General features: G+C 33.9%; 2 protein-coding genes across 3 annotated transcripts; both read right to left on the bottom strand.

The window, feature by feature from the left end:
• Window positions 1-789: 789 nt before the first annotated feature.
• Window positions 790-9,461, bottom strand: LOC134275129 (nodal-like). Its single transcript, XM_062757369.1, has 2 exons — window positions 8,881-9,461; window positions 790-1,672 (listed from the first exon to the last, which is right to left on the bottom strand). The coding sequence occupies exons 1-2, from the start codon at window positions 9,176-9,178 to the stop codon at window positions 984-986; spliced, it is 987 nt and encodes a 328-aa protein (XP_062613353.1). The 5' UTR covers window positions 9,179-9,461; the 3' UTR covers window positions 790-983.
• A 3,692-nt stretch (window positions 9,462-13,153) lies between these two features.
• LOC134275130 (uncharacterized) lies at window positions 13,154-21,249 on the bottom strand. Of its 2 annotated transcripts, none has more exons than XM_062757371.1 (3): window positions 21,159-21,249; window positions 14,072-14,182; window positions 13,154-13,547 (listed from the first exon to the last, which is right to left on the bottom strand). In XM_062757371.1, exons 1-3 carry the CDS (start codon window positions 21,240-21,242, stop codon window positions 13,434-13,436), a joined length of 309 nt encoding a protein of 102 aa, XP_062613355.1. In that variant the 5' UTR covers window positions 21,243-21,249; the 3' UTR covers window positions 13,154-13,433. The 2 variants fall into 2 exon arrangements, 1 of the variants encoding a protein (XP_062613355.1); XR_009993766.1 differs by lacking the exon at window positions 21,159-21,249 and adding an exon at window positions 20,370-20,404 and having other exon boundaries at window positions 13,157-13,547.
• Between the last annotated feature and the right edge of the window lie 162 nt (window positions 21,250-21,411).

The raw sequence follows: 21,411 nt of genomic DNA, 5'->3' as shown, positions 1-21,411 counted from the left end.
GCTTTTGTATCTTTGAAGATTTTAAAATTCAAAGCTAAATACTAGTATATATCATATTTTTCATCCGCTTTTACAACCCAATTTTATTCGAACATTACTATAACACCTTGATTTCACTGTACGATAACTCGAACATTACCACATCACCTCGATATCACTGTACGATAATTCGAACATTACCACAACACATCGATTTCACTTTACGATAATTCGAACATTACCACAACACCACGATATCACTGTACGCAATTCGAACATAACAACACCTCGATTTCACTGTACGATAATTCGAACATAACAACACCTCGATTTCACTGTACGATAATTCGAACATTACCACAATACCTCGATATCACTGTACGATAATTCGAACATTACCATAACACCTCGATATCACTGTACGATAATTCGAACATTACCACAACACCCCGATATCACTGTACGATAATTCGAACATTACCACAACACCCCGATATCACTGTACGATAACTCAGAGTGAGAGGAGATAACCAGCCTTTCAATGAAGAATGGACATTAATTTTCAACAGTATATTCTGATCAAAATCTGCCGTCGTCAGTAAAAAACAGTGTAGAGGTACTGTGAGAAATGAACTCATTATAAATGTTTGGATAAGGAGGGGAGGGGCTTCCAGGTTATAGGTGCCTAGTCAGGCAAAAAAAAAAATTAAATTAAATTAAGGTTTCCAGATCTTCTGATTTATTCAATAAAATATGTTCAAAAACAATTTATTCGTCGGTTTTTGCATACTTTATTTTTTCTGTCAAATTTAACAACGACTGATAACAACATAGACTATAAATAAATTAACAATATATGAGCTCCTTATTTTTCTAAAAGAGCTCCTCATTGAGTATAAGTAGAATAAAAATTCATCAAAAACCCATTCTGCAAAATACTGCCTCGTTGTAGAGTTTCCATGCACCAACAAATGAGTAACCATATGTTCCCCTGCCTTCTCATTTCACTCGCATCCGCACTCCTCAGCCACCATGTTCTTATGGTGTTTAACAAGAATCTGGTCATCTTCAAAATAAAGAATGCTTAATGGACTTAAAGTCTTTGGTACACAGCACGGTAGCGGAAAGTTTCCTTTTGCCGATTGTCGCATTAGACTCTGCATCATTGCATGGTTTGTTACTGCTCTTTGCTGCGTCACACTGGTGGAACAAATTCCTTTACACACCCTTGCGTTGTAAGTCTTTGGAAAAATAATATATTGTCCCCAGCCAAGGTTTGAAAAGCTTATACGCATGTTGGACAAGTGGCAGTCCCTCCTCCGTCGACGGGCTGCTCTTTTGTTTCGTGAATGGTGTTCATCAGTTATCTCCTCAGAAACATTACTGATTTTTGATAGTTTGTTCAACTGTGTTCTGTCATTTGAAAATATCAGTAATATACTATCATCTCTTGAGACTTTATTTTGTTTCACCTCTACATGCAAGTCTTTCTCGATTTTTGATATCCAAGGTCGAACGAAGGCTGTGATATCGTAACTATTAGATGCACTGCACTGAAATGTTCGAATGGTTTTATTCATACGCTTTATTTCTATTTTCAACCATCTCCTGCGAAATGTGTGAGTATTAAACCGAAGTTCCACGTGGTGCACATCATCGGTTGGTGGAAGTGCCCGGATATTGAAAACATCATCTAAAGAAGAAAGAACTTCATGAGTCATCCAAAGAATTTCGAAGCAAGCATCTATACATTCTAAACAAGATGTATTTTTTAACAGAGCTGCCATATACTCGGTTATGACCATGGTTTATTCAATATGTCATTGGCTGAATCATTCAGAGGAACATATAACATTTTGTATAACATAACTTGTATGGAACGCCATCACTGCCTTATAGCATAAATCTATGCATTCATTATGTCAATCTATCATTACGTGATGTGAACATATTTTTACGTTATATCAATTTTTTATGGGGTGATGTAAAAATATCTTTACATCATGTCAATGCTGCATTACATGAAGTAAACACATTCTTCCATTATGTCAGCACTTTATAACTTGAAGTCGGAAGTTCATTATGTGAAGTGAAAATATGTTTACATTGTGTTAAATCTTTATTACGTGAAATGAATGTTTGTTTATATTATTTCATTTCTTTAATATGTGAGGTCAAAATTGCATTACGTCAAGTAAATTGTGTTTTATAATTAAACTTATCATTACATGAAGTCAAAAGTCCATTCCTTTTTGAGAATGTATATGTCTATTATATCAAAGCATTATTACGTGATATGGATTTATCTTTATTTTACGGCGAGAGCATCATGATGTGAGGTGAACACATCTTACCTTTATGTCAGTGCTTTATTACGTGGTGTAAAAAGTGTATAACATAATGTGAACATATCTTTATATTATATCAACACTTTATTACATTATGTCAAAACTCCATTCCGAGATGTGGATATATAATTACGTTATGTCAACTCTTTCTTATCATATGTGATTTAAAAAATATCCTTATATTGTGTTAACTCTTTATCATGTTGATTCCAAAAGTTCATTACCTGATGTGAAAATACATTTACATTATCTGAAAGCTGCATATCTAGTATGATGAATGTTGACGACCGTGTTTTAATGACTGGTAAGAGGGGGGGGGGGTCCCGATTGAGTAGGACGAATTATAGACACATAATATCAGCCCCCCCTCTTTTCCCAGACATAACCTTATTTTAGAAAATGTAATGTTCATTGAAAGTACAGCCCCCACCCCCAGTTATTGTTGAAGTATAGTCCACTAGGGGTAATGTAGTATAACTGAAAAAATATAGGACTGATCGAAGTCGTACCCCCTCTCCGAAATAGGATTTTCGGGCTTAGACAAATTTTTTTGGCTTGTCAAGTTTTTTCGGGTAAATAATTTTTTTTTCTGGCTGACATCCTTTTTCAAATAAATGCTATGTCACAGAATTAGTTACTGTAATTTTTTCAACCATTCCAAGACCAGAATTCTGTTACAAAAATCTACCAGTCCCTCATCTAAATCAATTGAGCATGCATGGGCACATATTTGTGGCGCATATGGGAATCTTGAAAAAAGAAGGGGGACGGTATAGAGTTGGTGACCAAAGGGGGAAAGCGGAAAAACTCTCCGGCAGGCTTTATAGTTTTATATAGAAAAAGTTTTCAATTTAATTCAGCTAAACTTAATGTGAAAGTAATGCAATGACCTACAACGTAAAACTAATAAATTTATTAATTTCATGTATATTTTGGTGACTAAAGATGGTAGGGCGGGATTTCTGCCCCCCCCCCCTCCCCAACCCGCAAGTGCACGTGCGTTATAAAAGCAATTCAAAAGAAAAAAAAATGCTGCACGACTCATATTTGATTTATTTAATTATCAGATAAAAGTAAACGCCATTGAATTTCGACGCGTGGCTTTAATTCACAGTCGCAGTGTTAAGGCTTTGCACGTTTCAAGATTGTCAATCATTTTTCGCTTAATGTTTTCATTTAAAGATGCAATTCCCAAATCGCTGAGAATTTATTTTATGACAGTTTTCTCTCCCGCCATTTTTAGTGCTTTCGGAATGCGGAAAATACGTTATGCTCATATAAAGGCCGAGGATACCCGTGTTCGCATAACGTAATAGTGAATCGACATAATGTAGAAGAGTGCGCACAGTATGACATGAGCTTTTCACATCTGATATGAGATGAAATAGCCTAAGATACATGTATGCTGACAAGAGGCTTAGCATTTTTGACACAATGTAAAGACACAATGACATAACGTAATAACGATTTGTCAAAAAGTAAGGGCAAATTCACATCATGAAATTGATTCACGTCGTCATGTAGCATATTGAGGGCATAAAGTAGTAAAAGAATTGACCACATGTGACATTTTTTTCAGATCATGTAATGAAATTCTGACATCGTATTATAACGACTTGATATTGAGTTAAAGATAAATTCACATCATGTATTGAACTACTTAGACCAAATAGTAGAGAGTGCACATAATGTAATAATGAGTTGAAAATATATAAAAACATTTTTACACCACGTAAAATTGTTTTGACTTAATGTCATAAAGAGCTGATATAATGCAATGGAAGATTGGCGCAATGTAATTAAAGTGCAAGTTAATGCCATAAAGACTAAACATAATGTAATTGAAATTTGATATAACGCAATAGTAATGTGTGTAATTGTCATGAAGAGTTAACAATATGTAATGAAAAGTTGACACAATGCAATAGTAGTGTGGGCTAATGTCATAAAGAGTTGACATAATATAATGGAAGGTTGACATAATGCAATAGTACTGTGGGCTAATGTCATAAAGAGTTGACATAATATAATGGAAGGTTGACATAATGCAATAGTATTGTGGGATAATGTCATAAAGAGTTGACATAATGTAATGTAAGGTTGACACAATGCAATTGTTGTGTTCTGCTATAAGGCAGTGACGGCGTTCCATAACTTGCCTACGTCACAATGAGTTACGTCAAAAACGTATTACTCCGCTTGACGTTACTTTTAAAATATTGCTCAATTTGAAGCCTTTTTCCGGAGGAAATATTGTCTCATTGTCTACACTCAAATTAAATTATAAGGAATGAAGCTAATTTCAACCTATGTTATCCGATATAACAAAACTTGGGGCAGTTTACGCTTTCTTATAAACCGCTTCGCGGTTTATAAAGCGTAAACTGCCCCAAGTTATGTTATATCGGATAACATAAGTTGAAATAAGCTTCATTCCTTAAATACTTGTAAAAAGATATTTTTTAAAAAAAAAAATAATAAAAATTTTACTGCATTTGCTTATGAATTGGATTCATCGATGCCATAACGTCAATGATTAATGATAAGAAATTATTGTCATCAAAATGATGATGTAGGGCTCTCAAGGTGAACAACGTGCTGATACCCTAGATCTTTGTCGTGATAATGCCTATGATTTCTGCAGAGTAGGTTATGCTGCACCATGTGCACGGCGCGGTGCAAAATGTAGAAAAATAATTCTTGTGTCATTCGTAGGTGTAGCATATCCAAATCAATTTTTACTTGTTGAATTTTTTTCAATTTTTATTCACCATGCACTTTTATCACGTCGTTTTTATCCGGAAAATCATGACGATTGCCTTTCGTATCTTACACACTCCCAAGATGGGGAGTATCTATTGTTAACTCTTTTTATTTAAGCATGAATTATCAATTATCGGATGCGAAATGATAATGTAATTGAAACATGATAACAGCGATTAAAACTTAGTTTAAAGCAAGTTTTTAAAATATTTTACTCATGATTTTGTTCATGTTATCTTTAAGAATTATTTTACTGAACTAATAAAAAAATAACATCTCATTTCCCCATATGCACTTTCTAACACAACCACCAATAGATCGGCCGCTGCTGCGGCCGATAATAACTTTTACAACAAATCAATGTAATTAAAAAAAAAAATGGAAACCCCATAAATAGGGTTAAAATGACGAAAAAATAAACCAGCAATACCAGACTGTCCATAAACAAGTCCAACTACCAGGTCTCGACTATGGATGAATCAAAAGTTGTTTTGCATTTAATAACAGATGGTCATTCATCTTTTAGATAGGATAAACACGTCAATAAAAGGTTTTACTCTACCTTTCCATAATTGTCGTTATTTTTGAATAAGTAAGGCAGCACTTGGTCTATAACTAAATTTACAGCTACTTACATGTAACTTGAACTACCTATGTTGAAGTCGCCAATTACGGGTTGTCTTAGCTTAAAGCTATGAATGCTACGATTTGCGTCAGTTAAGAAAAACCACTGTTCATTTATAGGCCATTCTTTATTATCAGTTACAACATATTGAAAATCAACATTAACGTTTTTATTCACTGCAGCAAGGATTACATAAAAGATGTAGGTGTAAACAACTTAGCACTTGTCATCGGTTAAAACTCGGAACTTATTCACAGGTTCATATACTGTACTAGTACGTGTGTATCGACTTATCAATTTCAATAAACCATGAATTATCAGTCAAAAGCACACAAGATTTTGATAATTTGTTGAATAAAGATGAATTAAAATGAATTAAAATATTTGATAACAATACTGGAAAACATATTCGAAATAACTATTTACTTAGAATTGTATAAAAGTATTCTCCAACGGGAAATTAAAAATGTAAAATTAAATTTTAAAGAAGACATTTTATACCTATCCATTTGTAACTAGCATGACTAGGTTAGAGAGGATTATGTACAACTGTGGGGTGGGTGTGGGATGGGTGTGGGGTAGGTGGGTCGCTTGGCTGTACATGTAAGTGAATGGATGCGTGTGTAACGCAAGTAACAATTCTTATTGATCAGTATCCATATACTCTTTATCTATCATTACAAATTACTTGCCATGACTCTCATAAAAACAGACTCAAGTTAATTATTTTATTGAAAAAAAAGGCACGTGACATTTATGAAGTCCTACAAAAGATTGCTAAGACTGTGTATTGTAATACGAGCCCGGAAGTTTACGTACGGTGGCTTTGACATAGATTAATAAGATTACAATTTAGAGGTATAAGATTTAGATTGTATATACAATCGCACATTGTATATACAATCGCACGATTTAAGGCCGGATTGATGACAATGAAAGCAATAAGGCGGCGAGTGGACAGGTCAAAGATTACGAGACGACTGATTAGCCCACTCTGAGTATACTGATACAGAAATAAGCGGATTAATAGAAAGTAAATGAGCTGTCGCTCCTAATGTCTGAAATACGTGCGAAAATTATCAAATGGTAGACGCTTTAATAACTCATAAAAGTATTTGGCAGTTGACATATTATTTTAAAATAGTTTTTCTATTTAATTAGTAATCCTTAGTATATTATATGCATTAAAACATAATCCTAAAATTACTAGAGATAATTCTTTTTTAATCAAATATCAATATTTTTTATATGAGCATGAACTATATTGACTATATTTTGAAATGTGGGCAAGAAAATTTTTCTAAACATTTATTATCTATTTCTGATATTTTCTTCTTTTACAGTGTACGATCTTTTTTTTTCTTAACAAACCCCGTGTATATTTTTTTTTTCATTTTAACGATTATATCTTTTTAAAAAAGTGAAAACCCAAGGAAAATGTTTCTTGGGCAAAAGAAAAATATACCAATGAGGCAATCTTTGAATTATTGTATGCTCCCCCTATTCCGACTCGGGGTTAAATTAATGGATCGGTAGATGGAAAAATCTTTTTGCAAAAAATTTACTCGTGTCCTGGAATGTAAAAAACAAAACAAAACATTTTTTTTTTAGTCAGGCCATTTTTAATCAGTCGTTCGGGAAAGGGAAGCCAAACAATTTTTAATTAAAGATCGCCTGAGTTACACCGGTGTGGGATTTTTTTTTAATTTTGAATTAGATTTCAATGTTGAATTTAAATCCTTTAAAAACTGTTAAAAGAAGGAAGTAATTAATATTGGACATGAGAAAATTGGAAACTGACTCTACAATGTATATTTGTTGAATTTTACGAATCCACAAACTCGCTGTTTTAATTGGACTGATCATTCAATCACATGTTTCTTCTGTCACTTTGATTTTGATCATATGTTTATTCATTTATTTTCCTTGGTGGTTTGCCTTAAATAAGTATTTAAAACAATTTAAACGGTGTATCTGAATAAAAAGAATGTGAAAGAAGAGAATGAAAAAGATTAACCAAAAATAAGTAAGATGTTTGACTGAATTTTTTTTAGAGAGATTCTTTTTGTAAAAATAAAATATAACATCTTCTCAATTTAGAGACACAAAAGTTATCTATTTTCATTTATTAACCTCTGAAAACATAAAACATTATTTTCGTGTGAAAAGTTTGTAAGACATTTCTTAAACAAGTTGTTAAAAAGGGAACCAGAGGCGTGTTTTTTTTTTTTTTATCTGTTCGTATATTTATAAAAAAAAATCTTAAAATTATGAAAAGTTTTGTCGTTTTGTATTTGTTTCGGTTTTTGAAAAAGAATTCCTTTATTCATTTTTTGAAAGAACCCGTAATATGCCTACTAATTTTTAGATTAAATTGAAAATTTGGCAAATGAGCAGGCTAATTCTACATCCATTGGCAAGACATGATTATTCTAAACTTCTTTCCATTCTTTACATATATATACAATTTGAATGTGGTAAAAAAAACAAGAATTTCATATCATTTAATTTAAAATTCTGTGAAAGTGATCTGGATGCCCATATTCAGTCTAACATCATTTAAAAGCAAAATGAGTTGCAACTTCGATGTCGGAAAGTTTTTTTTAAAATGTAATTAACTATTTAAATAGTAGAAAATAAGAACATTTATAAACTATTGCCGTTCATATTTGCGATGGAATCACTATTTATGCGCTTATAATTGAAGCAAAAATACATCATAACATTGTCGTCATGTACAATATTAATTTATTATATTATATGATACTATACATTACACTGCACAGAAATCATTTTTCTGAAACAATTTAATACTCTCTTTTAGTCTAACTCATTATAAAGGTTTAAATTACATATAAATTTATCGTAACCGCACATTTTAACAGCAAAATAAAATTCTCAGCTCATATTGCTTTAAGAAGAGGCCAAAACAAATAAATTACCATTTACTGACTGAGAGAGACGTGCACTGGTCCCAGATGGAAATACACTGGGTTACTCCACTCGTAAAATTATGCCCGATACACATCATTTCATCAAACTAGATTTTTATAAGCATCATAAAAGATTTTTTTTTAGAATTGAAGAGACTACCAGGTCCTTTTCATTTAATAGAGTACAGAGAGACAAAATATTTGATATTGAATTTTATCACATGACACTGACCTTGTGGTGCTATACTTCGTATTGTGTTGACCTCCCCTTTGATGTCAATGTTGGATTGAGCAGCTTTAGACAGGGAATGTCCGTCCACCAAATTCTGGTAAAATGTCAGCATAAATTTGTTGGCGTTTCCTAGTGATGGCATTGCTCCCTCCAAATGTTCATTTAAAGGGAAAGGTCTAGTAGACGAAAGGAGTGAAACGTGCGGGGAACTCAGTCCATGTAAATTATCTCTAAGAGTGGCACCGATCACAGAATGCAGAAGCAATGAAAATTTCGTCAGCAAAGTCAGTTTGGCCATGATGTGGAGATTTTGGATCTAACACACCTGATTTCGCATCAGTTCAATTTCAATGTGAGGTGAGAGGAGTGAGGGGGAATTAAGGGGATTACAGGCGTTCCTCTATCGCCGAAGCTATCTGTGTCACTCCGATCCCAGGCCCGTCCGACTAATCCCTCCTGATCCCCCTCTGTTGTTGTTACCATTTAAACGGGATGAAATTTTTATAATAGATACATCGATGTTGAATAGCGTTTAAGCTCTCCCAGTAAAAGGTCTACAGAGTCTTGCTTTATATAGTAGTTTGCAGAAAAATACGATACGCCCATGATGCTGGCATGCAATAGGCTATGATCCATTTATACGCTGTTATATATTCATTTATAAATTATAGGACAATCGTGACATTCTTACTAGAAACAGGGAATTCCTTGTTTTCATTCCTTGTAATTTCTTTTCTTTAATGTAATTGCAGCACTATTAGTGTGTAAATACATGAACGTCCATTTGTAGATCTATATATCGCACACCACGTGAAACACTTCTCTTTGTGTTTTTCATCGTTTTTAGTCTTAACGCTTAATTAATTTAGTGGACAGATATCGGCATTAAAGACATATGCACATGTACAGTAATATAATGGAGTTGAAACATGGTCAGCATTACAAGTATATGCTACTCAGTAGAAAATGTAAGTAAAAAAAAATATATAAATGCACGCATGTAATACAAATGATAAGGAAAAATTAAAACCATGGTAAAAAAATGGATCATATATATTTAAATGAACATATCAAGGGTAATCAATGTCTTACCGTCTTTCTTTAAATATTGTGGTCATTTGCCCAGATCTAGAGAGGGTTGGGTGAGGGTTGGGGGGGGGGGGCAGGGGGGCGGCGGAATATTACTTACTTAGTCCTCTTCGTGCTCTGAGCAGATAAGGCCCGAAATCTGCAGAGTTATTAAAGGTAATGTATATAGTAAACCAACTAAAAGCGCCATTGGACCCCCCCCCCCCCCAAGGAAGCGCGGAGTCCCCAAGAAACCGTAGATCCGTGTTAATTAGGTATGAAAAGTCATAAAATTTAAGAGAAGTCAGCGTCCCCACCAACCCCCGCGAATTAGTTTTTTTTTTGTTTACAAAAGGATTACCCCTTTTATTGCTTGTAAAGAAAGTTCTGCGTTACATTTCTTATTGACTGGGGTGGACCCCTACCCCACCCCCAGGAAGAAAAATTCTGGATTCGCACCGCGCCTAGGTCCTCAAACATTTTGTAAAGTGCTTGAGGACAGGGCACCCCCCCCCCCTTCGATATAGACCCCTGGGCTTTTTCGACTTTTTTCTTAAAAATAATCTTTCATTGACATATTTGTGATAAGACATATACCAACAAATCGAAAAATTACCTAAATCAAACGTTTTATAAAATCTACCTTATATACATTCTATACATGTTTATATATAGAGTGGGGTAGAAATTTTTATAAAATGTAAGTTTAAGTAAATTTTCTGAATTGATAGGATAGATTAAATCACAAATGTGTCATCCATGTATGATTTATGTGGAAAAAAGTCTATCTGGCCCGGGTATCTATATTGGGGGGGGGGGGGGTTCCTGTCCACAAGCACCGTTGGGATCATTCAGCAATAATCACTCTTTAATAAAAATATCATCACGGTCATTTAAGAATCGTATAAGTCGTGTTTTGCAAATCCGATATACTGTTTTGCAAGTGAGGTAGTTTGAGTCGTCCACTAAATTCGCTAAACTTTGCATCCAAGATTTAACGCGAGATGTGATTGGTCAATAGTACTTTTCTAAAACAGTTCTGACCAATCACGCTCCGCCTTTTACCTATCATGGGTTTTTCCTAAATGTCGTCTATTGTAGGCTCGGGCCTTGTCGTGAACGAAAAAAGGCCACCGTATTTATTCAAATCGGAGAGGTTGTACGTTTTAACTGCAATTAACAAAAGAAAAAGATGAAGTCCGTGAACGCTGGAAATTTAGTTTTTGTTTTTCCATCTCCGGAAAGCCTTCAAAACTGGAGAAAATGTACGAATTTTACCTCGTTTTAGTGGACGACTTAAGGTACATCGACTAGCATAACTGGATATCAAGTTAGTAAACGCTTTATAAACGAATGAGGTTTCTGTTTTATTAAAGCATATTTATTGTAGTATGATTCTAGTTATAATTTAATTGGCTGCATTGTTTTTTCTATGAAATACGAAATATTTCCGAGATCGACCCTTTGTAAATTCGGGCTGACGTTGTTTCCCTTTCTCTTTTTGAATACATATAGTGATTCCGTAAAATAAATACAGTATGTTACCGACCCCTGTGATTTTACGTTATGCCAGTATTATGTTCGATTTTACGTTATGCCAGTATTATGTTCGATTTTACGTTATGCCAGTACTATGTTTGATTTTACGTCATGCCAGTACTATGTTTGATTTTACATTATGCCAGTATTATGTTTGATTTTACGTTATGCCAGTACCATGTTTGATTTTATGTTATGCCAAGACTATGTTTTATTTTATATCATGCCAGTGCTATGTTTGATTTTACGTTATGCCAGAACTATGTTTGATTTTACATTATGGCAGTACTACTAGTATGTTTGATTTTATATTATGGCAGTACTATGTTTGATTTTATATTATGGCAGTACTGTGTTTGATTTTACGTTATGCCAGTACCATGTTTATAAACCAAAGCTTTATCCGGTCACTGCCCTAATAAAGCCTCGTGCATGTATTCCGACGTTCTAAAAGCATTGTGACGTCACATATACTGCAATGTTTACGCCATGCCGTCATAGTTTCAACTGCAGTGATGTGCCTAAATCTGTCGAAAATAGTTTTGGACGTTCAAATGTAAAATTTTGTTGCAGGATAAACAAAATACATGTTAACTGTTTTGAAATATAAGCGATATTTGGGCTCGGGTCGAAAACGTAAGAGGGCTCGGCAAGCCTCGCCCTCTATCATGTTTTCTTACCCTCGCCCAAATATCGCTTATATTTCAAGACAGTAACCATGTATTTTATATTGATTTTACGTTATGAGGATACTACGACTATGTTTGATTTTACGTTATGTCGGTACTATGTTTGATTTTACCTTATGCCAGTACTATTTTTGATTTTACGTTATGCCAGTACTATGTTTGATTTTACTTTATGCCAGTACTATGTTTGATTTTACGTTATGTCGATATTATGTTTGATTTTACGTTATGTCAGTACTATTTTTAGCCGGGCTTATTGCTCAAAGAGCGATTGCCGGCTTATGTCATCCTGTTCAAGACAGGATGTCAACCCCATAGTCGCCATTTTAAAGTTACGTGCAAAAATATAGTTCTTACTCTCAACCGCTTCTGAGATAATACAAACGCTAAATAAAGCAACAAAAATAAAACGAAGTTTTATCTATATAAAATAAACATTTGTAGTAATGACTTTGAAAACTTCATAAGTCAAAGAACATAGTTCATTAGCGTAAGGATTTTTGATAATCAGTGTTACCGTAGTTCTCTACACATACGAGGTAAAGCAGGAGAGGGAACCAGACTGGCCTGTTTGTTTACATTCAGCTGCGGTACCAGATTAAATCTGATTCTGACAAAATCGGACCGTGGTATTAGGATTGCAAAACTCACTGTCAGTGTCTTACCATTTATATTGATAGTTTTAAAATAATTTTTTCATCAGAATATAAACGTGATTCATGTAAGAAATCCATTCTACTCTGTAAATGAGCCCGGCTCTCTGTACTTCTGAGTACTTTGATTTTAAGTTATGCCAGTACTATGTTTGATTAATAAAATTAAACATTGTACATTACTGGTCCCTGTGCCTTAAGCTATGTTTTACCTTTTGTCACATCTAATTCATACGAGTATTTGGAATATGGTAACTAAATTGTGAATTTCCCATCAATGTCTCAAACTATAGCATTATTTTTTGATAATTAAAATTGCTTTCTACATAAAAATAATTTGAAATTTAACATTTTCGAAAACAAAAACAAAGAAATATAACTCTTTATGTACACTGGATATCATTTGGCATTCCATAAAAAACGAACAAACAAACAAACAAACAAACGACATTATGTGATAGGAAAACGAAATAAAAACAAAACAATATGCATATTTAGTAGGAAATAATTGTGCTAACTCATTAATTACAGTTGATTTTAACTTTTCATGAAAAAGATCGGGAATAATTTAGTCACATTTTTTTCTTTTTGAATAAAAAAGTTTTCATTGATACAATAGGATGTCTGTAAATATTGCTTCAAGTATAACACATCCCCCAACAAAGTACAGAAACCATGTCTTCTCTTTCGGTAAATCGCCTCTCCGAATAAAAACTATCTACAATGCAAAAAGAAGCGCAAGAAAATATTTCTTACAATAACTAGATCCACAAACACTGGTATTTGCAATTTTAAATAGTAAGTAAGTCCGATATATTTAATTAGATATGTAAGTTTTAAAAATGCTTTACTGGGTACAAATATAAACTTTTTATCAAACCGTTTCTAAGTCCAAAAAGAAATCTGAGTCACACTGAGTATATGCATGAAATGAAAATTGTTGCATAAAAAGAATTCAATTTCGACGAACTTGTCTCTTGACAAGCCCTCACCACGGGTCCTTATGACATTCATCATTTTAAGGATAGAACATTCTATCTAGGCCACACCCCACATAGTATCAGTCTTTGATCAATATGGTTCCACCCCTGGCCTGATGGTGGTGTCTCACTGTCTTGCAAATATAGGGTGTGATACGGATACCGAGTTGTACTCTATACATCATTTTTGTCAACAGACGTAAAGATATTACGGGGGGGGGGGGTGTATGAAAAATGTTAATAATTTTTTAGAGACTCTTACCATGAATATTTCCAGAACCACGAACCCTATAAGAGTTATGCCAAGCATGAAATGTCCGCCGCCATAGGTTCCAAGCTCTGTCCCTCGGACCATGCTAAGTATGATGCTGATCTACAACATTAAACACAGAAAGTAGCTGAAGGAAACTGGGTTTCGCAGGAACAAATTTAGGTAGAGAACTGTACCTTTCTGGGACAAAAAAAAATGTTGTCAAGATCACAGATATTCACAGTATGACGTAATTATGCACAGGTATGTAGCATCGTTTTTTTGAAAGTCGGGGGGGGGGGGGGGGGGTAGTGGCAAACTTTTTTTAATGCAAACTTTCTTTTACTTTCAATTTTTTTTGGGCATACAATACTACATTTCCTTGATATCACTTCACTGTGATAAAAATTTGGGTTAGAGTTAGCTAAAATATGGAGAAGCTGTTTTTTTTGTATATATATATATATATATATATATATATATATATATATATACATATATATATCCAAAATTTAAACAATGTCTCAGTAATCGGACAACAATATTAAAAAAAGTAAAAAGAAAACACAAAAATCCGCAGTTAAGCTTTAGCGCTTTCATTTTCAATCTTCAGAAGCTTATATATATATATATATATATATATATATATACACATGTATTAAAACACTAATTTCCGACTTATCATTAGGTGTCCCGGTAGGGCCATTCTCAAAAATGTTACAGCGTGTCAGGAAAGTGACAACGCACTAGAGTGAAGTAACAACGCGCTAATGCGTTCTTAAAAACGCACTAGCGCAAAGCAAAATACACAAGTGAAGTGTGTTTTTGAGAACGCATTGTGACCCATGGACCTCTTGTGTTATTAATTTACTTTGAAAAATTCATGGTTAGCACAAGTTAAGCCTTAACGATTGTCAATATTGGCCTGAACTCACAATGTGAACTAGTCGGTGATTGGTTTTATGGCCGCTGTGGAAATTGCTCATACAGAAACAAATCGCGAAACCAGGGCCCGAAAGTGTTGTACCCCCTTCCTCTCTTACATCCAGAAGATCGTAATTACTGGTTACCATATTCTGTTTTCTGACGTTTTTAATAGTCAATGATTCATAATATATAAAAGAAAAAATCTAGCGATGTTACTTTTTAAAAACTTAGGACGGCGTATTCGTGCCATATTGACAATGTAGAGAAAGTTTTAAAAAATCGTTTGTACGATTTAGAAAATCGTTTGTACGATTTAAAAATTGTTTGCACAATTTTTATTTCTTGTTATTACACGTAGAAGAAGCGCAGTAGAAAACTTTGCACAAGTAGGACAACGTATCCACGCATACTTTCAATGAATGACACGATGGAAAATTGATCAAGGGATATTTCAAGATGGGTTTCATTTTTTTTTTGGGGGGGGGGGGGGGGTTGCATAGATCCTTTCGCAAACTCACAGAGTCTTTGTTAGTAAACGAATGTTGAAAATGACAACAGTTAAGTTGGGACTGTTCAGACGTTAGAACATATCCGACATAGGGGATGTAGCTCTTTTCATTGAGGAAACTTGAGTCATGTACGTGGTCAATTGCATGGATACGGCTGGTTGAACTGTAAAGCTATTATGGCAGGAATTGCCGTTTCTCAAGAAGATACAAGATCCCGAGGGAGTGTGTTTGAGAAAAAGAAACAGACTAAGACGAAGATTGTACACTAACAAAGGTCCAAATTACGTATGGCACGTAGATGGATTATACAATTATACAAGATGGCAATAAACGTTCTAAAGATAGCTCAAAACGTTCCATTCGAACGGAAAATTTTACCACTTCAGTGCGCTTCATTGTATGTAATTTCTCGATTATGAAATTTATAAAACGTGGTCCTTAAGAGATGAATTTGTGAAAATTTAATAGGCGACGACAACGACAGTCTACGACACAGGCGCTTGACGTTTTTAACTCTTTCTCTTCATGAATAAAATCAAAGTACTAGTACTCAGAAGTACTGGGAGCCGGGCTCATTTACAGAGTAGAATGGATTTCTTACATGAATCACGTTTATATTCTGATGAAAAAATTATTTTAAAACTATCAATATAAATGATAAGACACTGACAGTGAGTTTTGCAATCCTAATACCAAGGTCCGATTTTGTCAGAATCAGAATTAATCTGGTACCGCAGCTGAATGTAAACAAACAAGCCAGTCTGGTTCCCTCTCCTGCTTTACCTCGTATGTGTAGAGAATTACGGTAACACTGATTATCAAAAATCCTTACGCTAATGAACTATGTTCTTTGACTTATGAAGTTTTCAAAGTCATTACTACAAATGTTTATTTTATATAGATAAAACTTCGTTTTATTTTTGTTGCTTTATTTAGCGTTTGTATTATCTCAAAAGCTGTTGAGAGTAAGAACTATATTTTTGCACGTAACTTTAAAATGGCGACTATTGGGTTAACATCCTGCCTTGAACAGATCACATAAGCCGGCAATTGCTCTTTGAGCAATAAGCCCGGCTAAAATTCCTCTACTATAATTATAGTATACAATGAAGCGCACTGAAGTGGTAAAATTTTCCATTTGGATGAAACGTTCTGATTCATGTTTTGAACGTCAATTATAACATAACGACACGCCCATTATAAGAAAGAAATATTCGTCGTAATGTTGTAGGACACCCCACTTTCCGGAACAAACAACATGATTTACACTGAAATGAAGATTTTTATTAAGAAAGAGCTACATATAGAGTCCCCGCTTCTGTAAAACTCGCATTGAAACGAATTTGTACATAATTATGATTTTATCATGTTTATTGGAGTTAGCATAATGCATGTATCAGTCGAACACGTGCTTACTCGGTGTTTATGTAGACCCTCATTTTGATTGGCTATTATATTTATGGAACCTGTTCTACAGGTATTCGATTGAATCATTTGACCGATTTTTCCTTTCTAAAGAAATGGGCGGTGTTCAAAGATAACTCAAAACGTTCCATCCAAACGGAAAATTTTACCTCTTCGATGCGCTTCATTGTAGGGTTTTTTTTATTTATGAAGAGAAAGGTTAAAAATGTCGCGCCTGTGGTCTACGAATAAAATTCAGATCCTAAAAATCTCTTCAGCTCAGGCTCAAAATAATAAATAATAATTCGACTTTGGTTTCGTTCTTAACTTGGAAATACATGTTACATTTTTATGTGTGTGTGTATTTGTGTCATAGGCGTGGAACCGGAGGGGACGGGGGGGGGGGGTAGCCCCCCTTCCTTTTTTGCAAAGATAGACATAATATCTTATTGAAAATTAGAATTAACCTTTTATGGTTGGTTTAGCCCCCCCCCCCCCCGCACTTTCAATTTGCTTCCGACGCCTATAACTAATGACTCCATAAAGAAGCAAATGAAATATTGTATTATATGTAGTATTTACACATTTTTATAATTAAATGCATGTAATCCTAAAAAATAATGAAATAAGGCCTTATCTCAGATATCGAATTGAAAAAAAACCCATAAAAGTAGAATATTGATTACGTAATATATGGTTCTATATATATGAAAGGGAGCGACGATTGTGTAATTATTTTTGTTGCTAATTACTGCATTCACACATTTAATATGACTGATATTTGGATTTTTTAAATGTCAATATCAAATGCATTATAAGAGATAAAGATTTAAAGGTCAAATTCAAAGCAAATAGATATACACATGTACTTTGTAAATTATATATATTGTAAACAATAGTTAAAAAGAAGGAATTACAATATTCGTTTAATTTTAAACCTAGTTGTTTTCTTTATTTACCTGTTTAATTAAATATCGCTAAATATCAGTCAATTTCCGGAATTCACCTATTTTGGACGTTTTCCTCCTCTTTTAGTCTAGATTTCGATATGGCCTCATCCGAGTACGTATGCGAAACTTTGCAGAAAGAACAAGTATACTTTGATTACTAATATGCAAGAGAAAAAATGACTGTACAAAAGTGCGGCCACGTCCGTTTTTAAGAAAAATGGTAGTTGAAAATATTTCGTTTTTGGATAGATGTGACTTTCCCTCCATAATAAAATCTATACTTTCAAAGAAATGTATTGTTTAAGTTTGAATCTTAAAGAAATGTATTGTTTAAATTTTTGAACCCTATGTTTTACGGTGTGACCGTTGGGGCGAGCGTAGTTACGCACTATCATAAACCTTCACATGTAGTGCCTATCATTCAAGAAAAAGAAAGAAAAAAAAAAACAATCAATCACTTCCCAAGCATCGGGATCGAGATTCCGAACTTCTCGGAAGTTTCCGACAAAATCGGAAATACCCGAACGTTAAAGTGACGAAAGTATGACGTCAGATAAAAAGTTCTGTTGACTTAGGACGCAAACAATATTTTTATGGCATGGACATTGCATTAAAATCGTTGTTTGTAATTTTTTTTCAAGTAAGTTGTTGCTATGTTTAAGCCAACATGTTGTTATGCACCGCAAAGGATTATTGGGAGTTTGGAATTTTTTCACGTGGACTTCATAAAAATTTCTTGAAACAATGTGCAGATTTCAACCTGAATTTCCTCTGCTCGTACACGTTAGTCTATTGAGCTCGCTACGCGAGCGGCGCTTCGCGCCGCCTCGCTGCGCGCGCGATTATGTAATCTATATAATTTTACAGATATTTCTTGTTTAAATCTGAATGTTATGAAAACCACATAAATATTTCTCCGGAGCAGTTTAATATGTTTTACGGTGTGACCATTGGGTCGAGCGCAGTTACGTACTATCATAAACCTACACATGTACTGCCTATCATTCAAGAAAAAGAAAGAAAAAAGAAAACAATAAAAAGAAATCACTTCCCAAGCATCGGGATCGAGATTCCGAACTTCTCGGAAGTTTCCGACAAAATCGGAAATACCCGAACCGTTAAAGTGACGAAAGTATGACGTCAGATAAAAAGTTCTGTTGACTTAGGACGCAAACGATATTTTTATGGCATGAAGATTGCATTAAATCGTTGTTTGTAATTTCTTTCAAGTAAGTTGTTGCTATGTTTAAGCCACCATGTTGCTATGCACCGCAAAGGATTATTGGGAGTTTGGAATTTTTTCACGTGGACTCATAAAAATTTCTTGGAACAATGTGCAGATTTCAACCTGAATTTCCTCTGTTCGTACACGTTAGTCTATTGAGCTCGCTACGCGAGCGGCGCTTCGCGCCGCCTCGCTGCGCTCGCTATCAAGGGACATTACATGTAAATGACGCAATACATTGAAAAACATGACGTCATAATGAGCAATCACAACAAAATTCTTGAGTCTTCCATAATAAAATAATTATTATGAAAAATTTTCAATCAATATATAACAGTGAAAAATAGTATTAATGACAAATGTTGGTATGGTTCAGGATTAATTTACATTTAAACATGTACCTCTAATATTAAACACGAGCGTCTCCTTCATAATGGACATGATATTAACTTGACTGTTCAAGAAAAAAATCTTTTTTTTTACGTTCTGTTGAAAATTATCATGCAGCTTTATTGGGTATAATTTAGGTTATACATTTATTATGCTGAATGTTGACAGCAATGTTTTGAAGACAGGTTATCATAAACATGCAATTCAAAGGTGGATCAAGGGCCGGAGCGTCCACAGGTACTTGTGGACAGGACCCCCCCTCCCTTTATATACACTCCTGGGCAAAGTATTTTTTTTCTTTTTTTGTCATGAATTATGTTTCTAGTACTTATTTACAACGTATTCCATATGAAAAATCCAAAAAAATAACATATATTTAACAATTTACTTAAAAAGTCATAACCTGGTATTATAAAATAGAGAAGGTAGGTCACTTCGGTTGTTTACATCGTACCCCTCTTGAATATCGGGCATAAAGTATCATATACCTACTACATGTCACCAAAATGTGTCATGATATCTTGTTTCGGTAGATATTTTTGTCTTTAATCGTGCCATTTAATTGCCCAGAAATTCCCCAATTATCCGAGTATTCAGCGTCAAACGTGAAAATTTGGAAATGTCAAAGCAGAAATTACGGAAGTGATCCAAAAACGACACCTAGCGGGTAACTTTCGAGTTCCGAGTGTCACAGAATAAAGGGAAAAGTCAGAGGACTACGAAAAGTTTGGGGGTTCTTCGATAGAAAGAGTCTGAGATCGATTTGATTTTTGTATAAGTGACAAGCCAATTTTGAATTAAACTGTAGCGAAAAATCTTAAATTATTCTCTAACAATTTAATATCGTAGGTTTTAAACAATATGAGAGGCAACTGAAGTTGGTGGTAAGAAATTTTTATACTTACTATGACCATTAAAACGACGAGAGCAACGAAGTAACCCTGCATACATCTCTGAAAATATCAAAATTTATAATTAAATGCTATTGTTCTCTTGTGCTTATGATTATGGTGTTCTGAGTTGAAAAAAATGCTGCAAAAGTACAAGATCAATTCCATTTATTTTGAAAGATTTCATGGGACGTTTCTGCGATTGTGATATGATTATGAAATTAAAATCTCAATTTTCAGTTTTCGTAAAATCAAAGTTAGTTTGTTATCCTATATCTTCTTATTTCCTATGCAAATGCCTCATTTTGTATTTCAGTGTATGTCTTCTTTCTGTTAATTGGAAAATACACGTAATTGTTTAATCTGATGAGTCGATTCCTTTTTTTGTTCCGTCGATTGTTTAAAACTGTTTCATCCGATTAGCCAATTGGCTTAAAAAATGATTTATATTTTATCTCACACATGTAATGTAAAGAATAACTTTTTCAATCATGCTACCCTCACACCCATTTACTTTTCGTAGAAATCTTTCTCTTGCAAGGTACTTGGCATTGTTGAATTAATTTTTAGCTATCAACTGGGACAATTGTTTATATACAGACACAGTACATGAATATCCCAATCAACAAGGTAAATAATATTACACCTGTAACACAGTGGTCATACAACCTGTAAAACGCTGTCGTTCATACTGATGTACTTACATGTAAACTTACTCGTATATAAAAACTTTATTTAAGGCTTTATCAATAAACATTTCTGAAAAGATTGGGAAAATATTAACAATCGTTGAATAAAGCTTACGGTTGCAGGCGATTGTTCATAATAAATTCCCTGTTCCAGGTCATTCTGTTTTCCTTTTAATAAACTTGATTTATCGTCTGCCATACTTTTCTATCATGTGATACAATTTATTGATAGCTACACTGTTATCATATGACAACATGGCTGATTCAAAATCAACTGAAGTTGATGCTATATATTATGAAGTATCACCATATATCGTAAGTATTTTAATAATATTGAACTTTCATGATAAAATTAAAAATCTTGTAAG

This window comes from Saccostrea cucullata, unplaced genomic scaffold (assembly GCF_032062105.1).
Source record: "Saccostrea cucullata isolate Sc308-1 unplaced genomic scaffold, CSIRO_AGI_Scuc_v1 ctg7304, whole genome shotgun sequence".
Classification (NCBI taxonomy): Eukaryota; Metazoa; Mollusca; class Bivalvia; order Ostreida; family Ostreidae; genus Saccostrea; species Saccostrea cuccullata.
Note: the sequence above shows the minus strand (reverse complement) of the source record. Positions and strands in the feature narration are given on the sequence as shown.

Bases quoted from the DNA above. Each gene is read 5' to 3' on its own strand.
- LOC134275129 (XM_062757369.1), bottom strand. From the start codon at position 9,178: ATGGCCAAACTGACTTTGCTGACGAAATTTTCATTGCTTCTGCATTCT. The intron at 1,673-8,880 runs GTCAGTGTCATG...TTTCTTCTTTAG, and splicing joins ACGAAGTATAGCACCACAAG to ATGATGTTTTCAATATCCGG.
- LOC134275130 (XM_062757371.1), bottom strand. From the start codon at position 21,242: ATGGCAGACGATAAATCAAGTTTATTAAAAGGAAAACAGAATGACCTG. The intron at 14,183-21,158 runs GTAAGCTTTATT...TTAATGTTGTAG, and splicing joins ATGAACAATCGCCTGCAACC to ATCAGCATCATACTTAGCAT. The intron at 13,548-14,071 runs GTAAGAGTCTCT...TTTGCATTGTAG, and splicing joins TGGTTCTGGAAATATTCATG to ATAGTTTTTATTCGGAGAGG.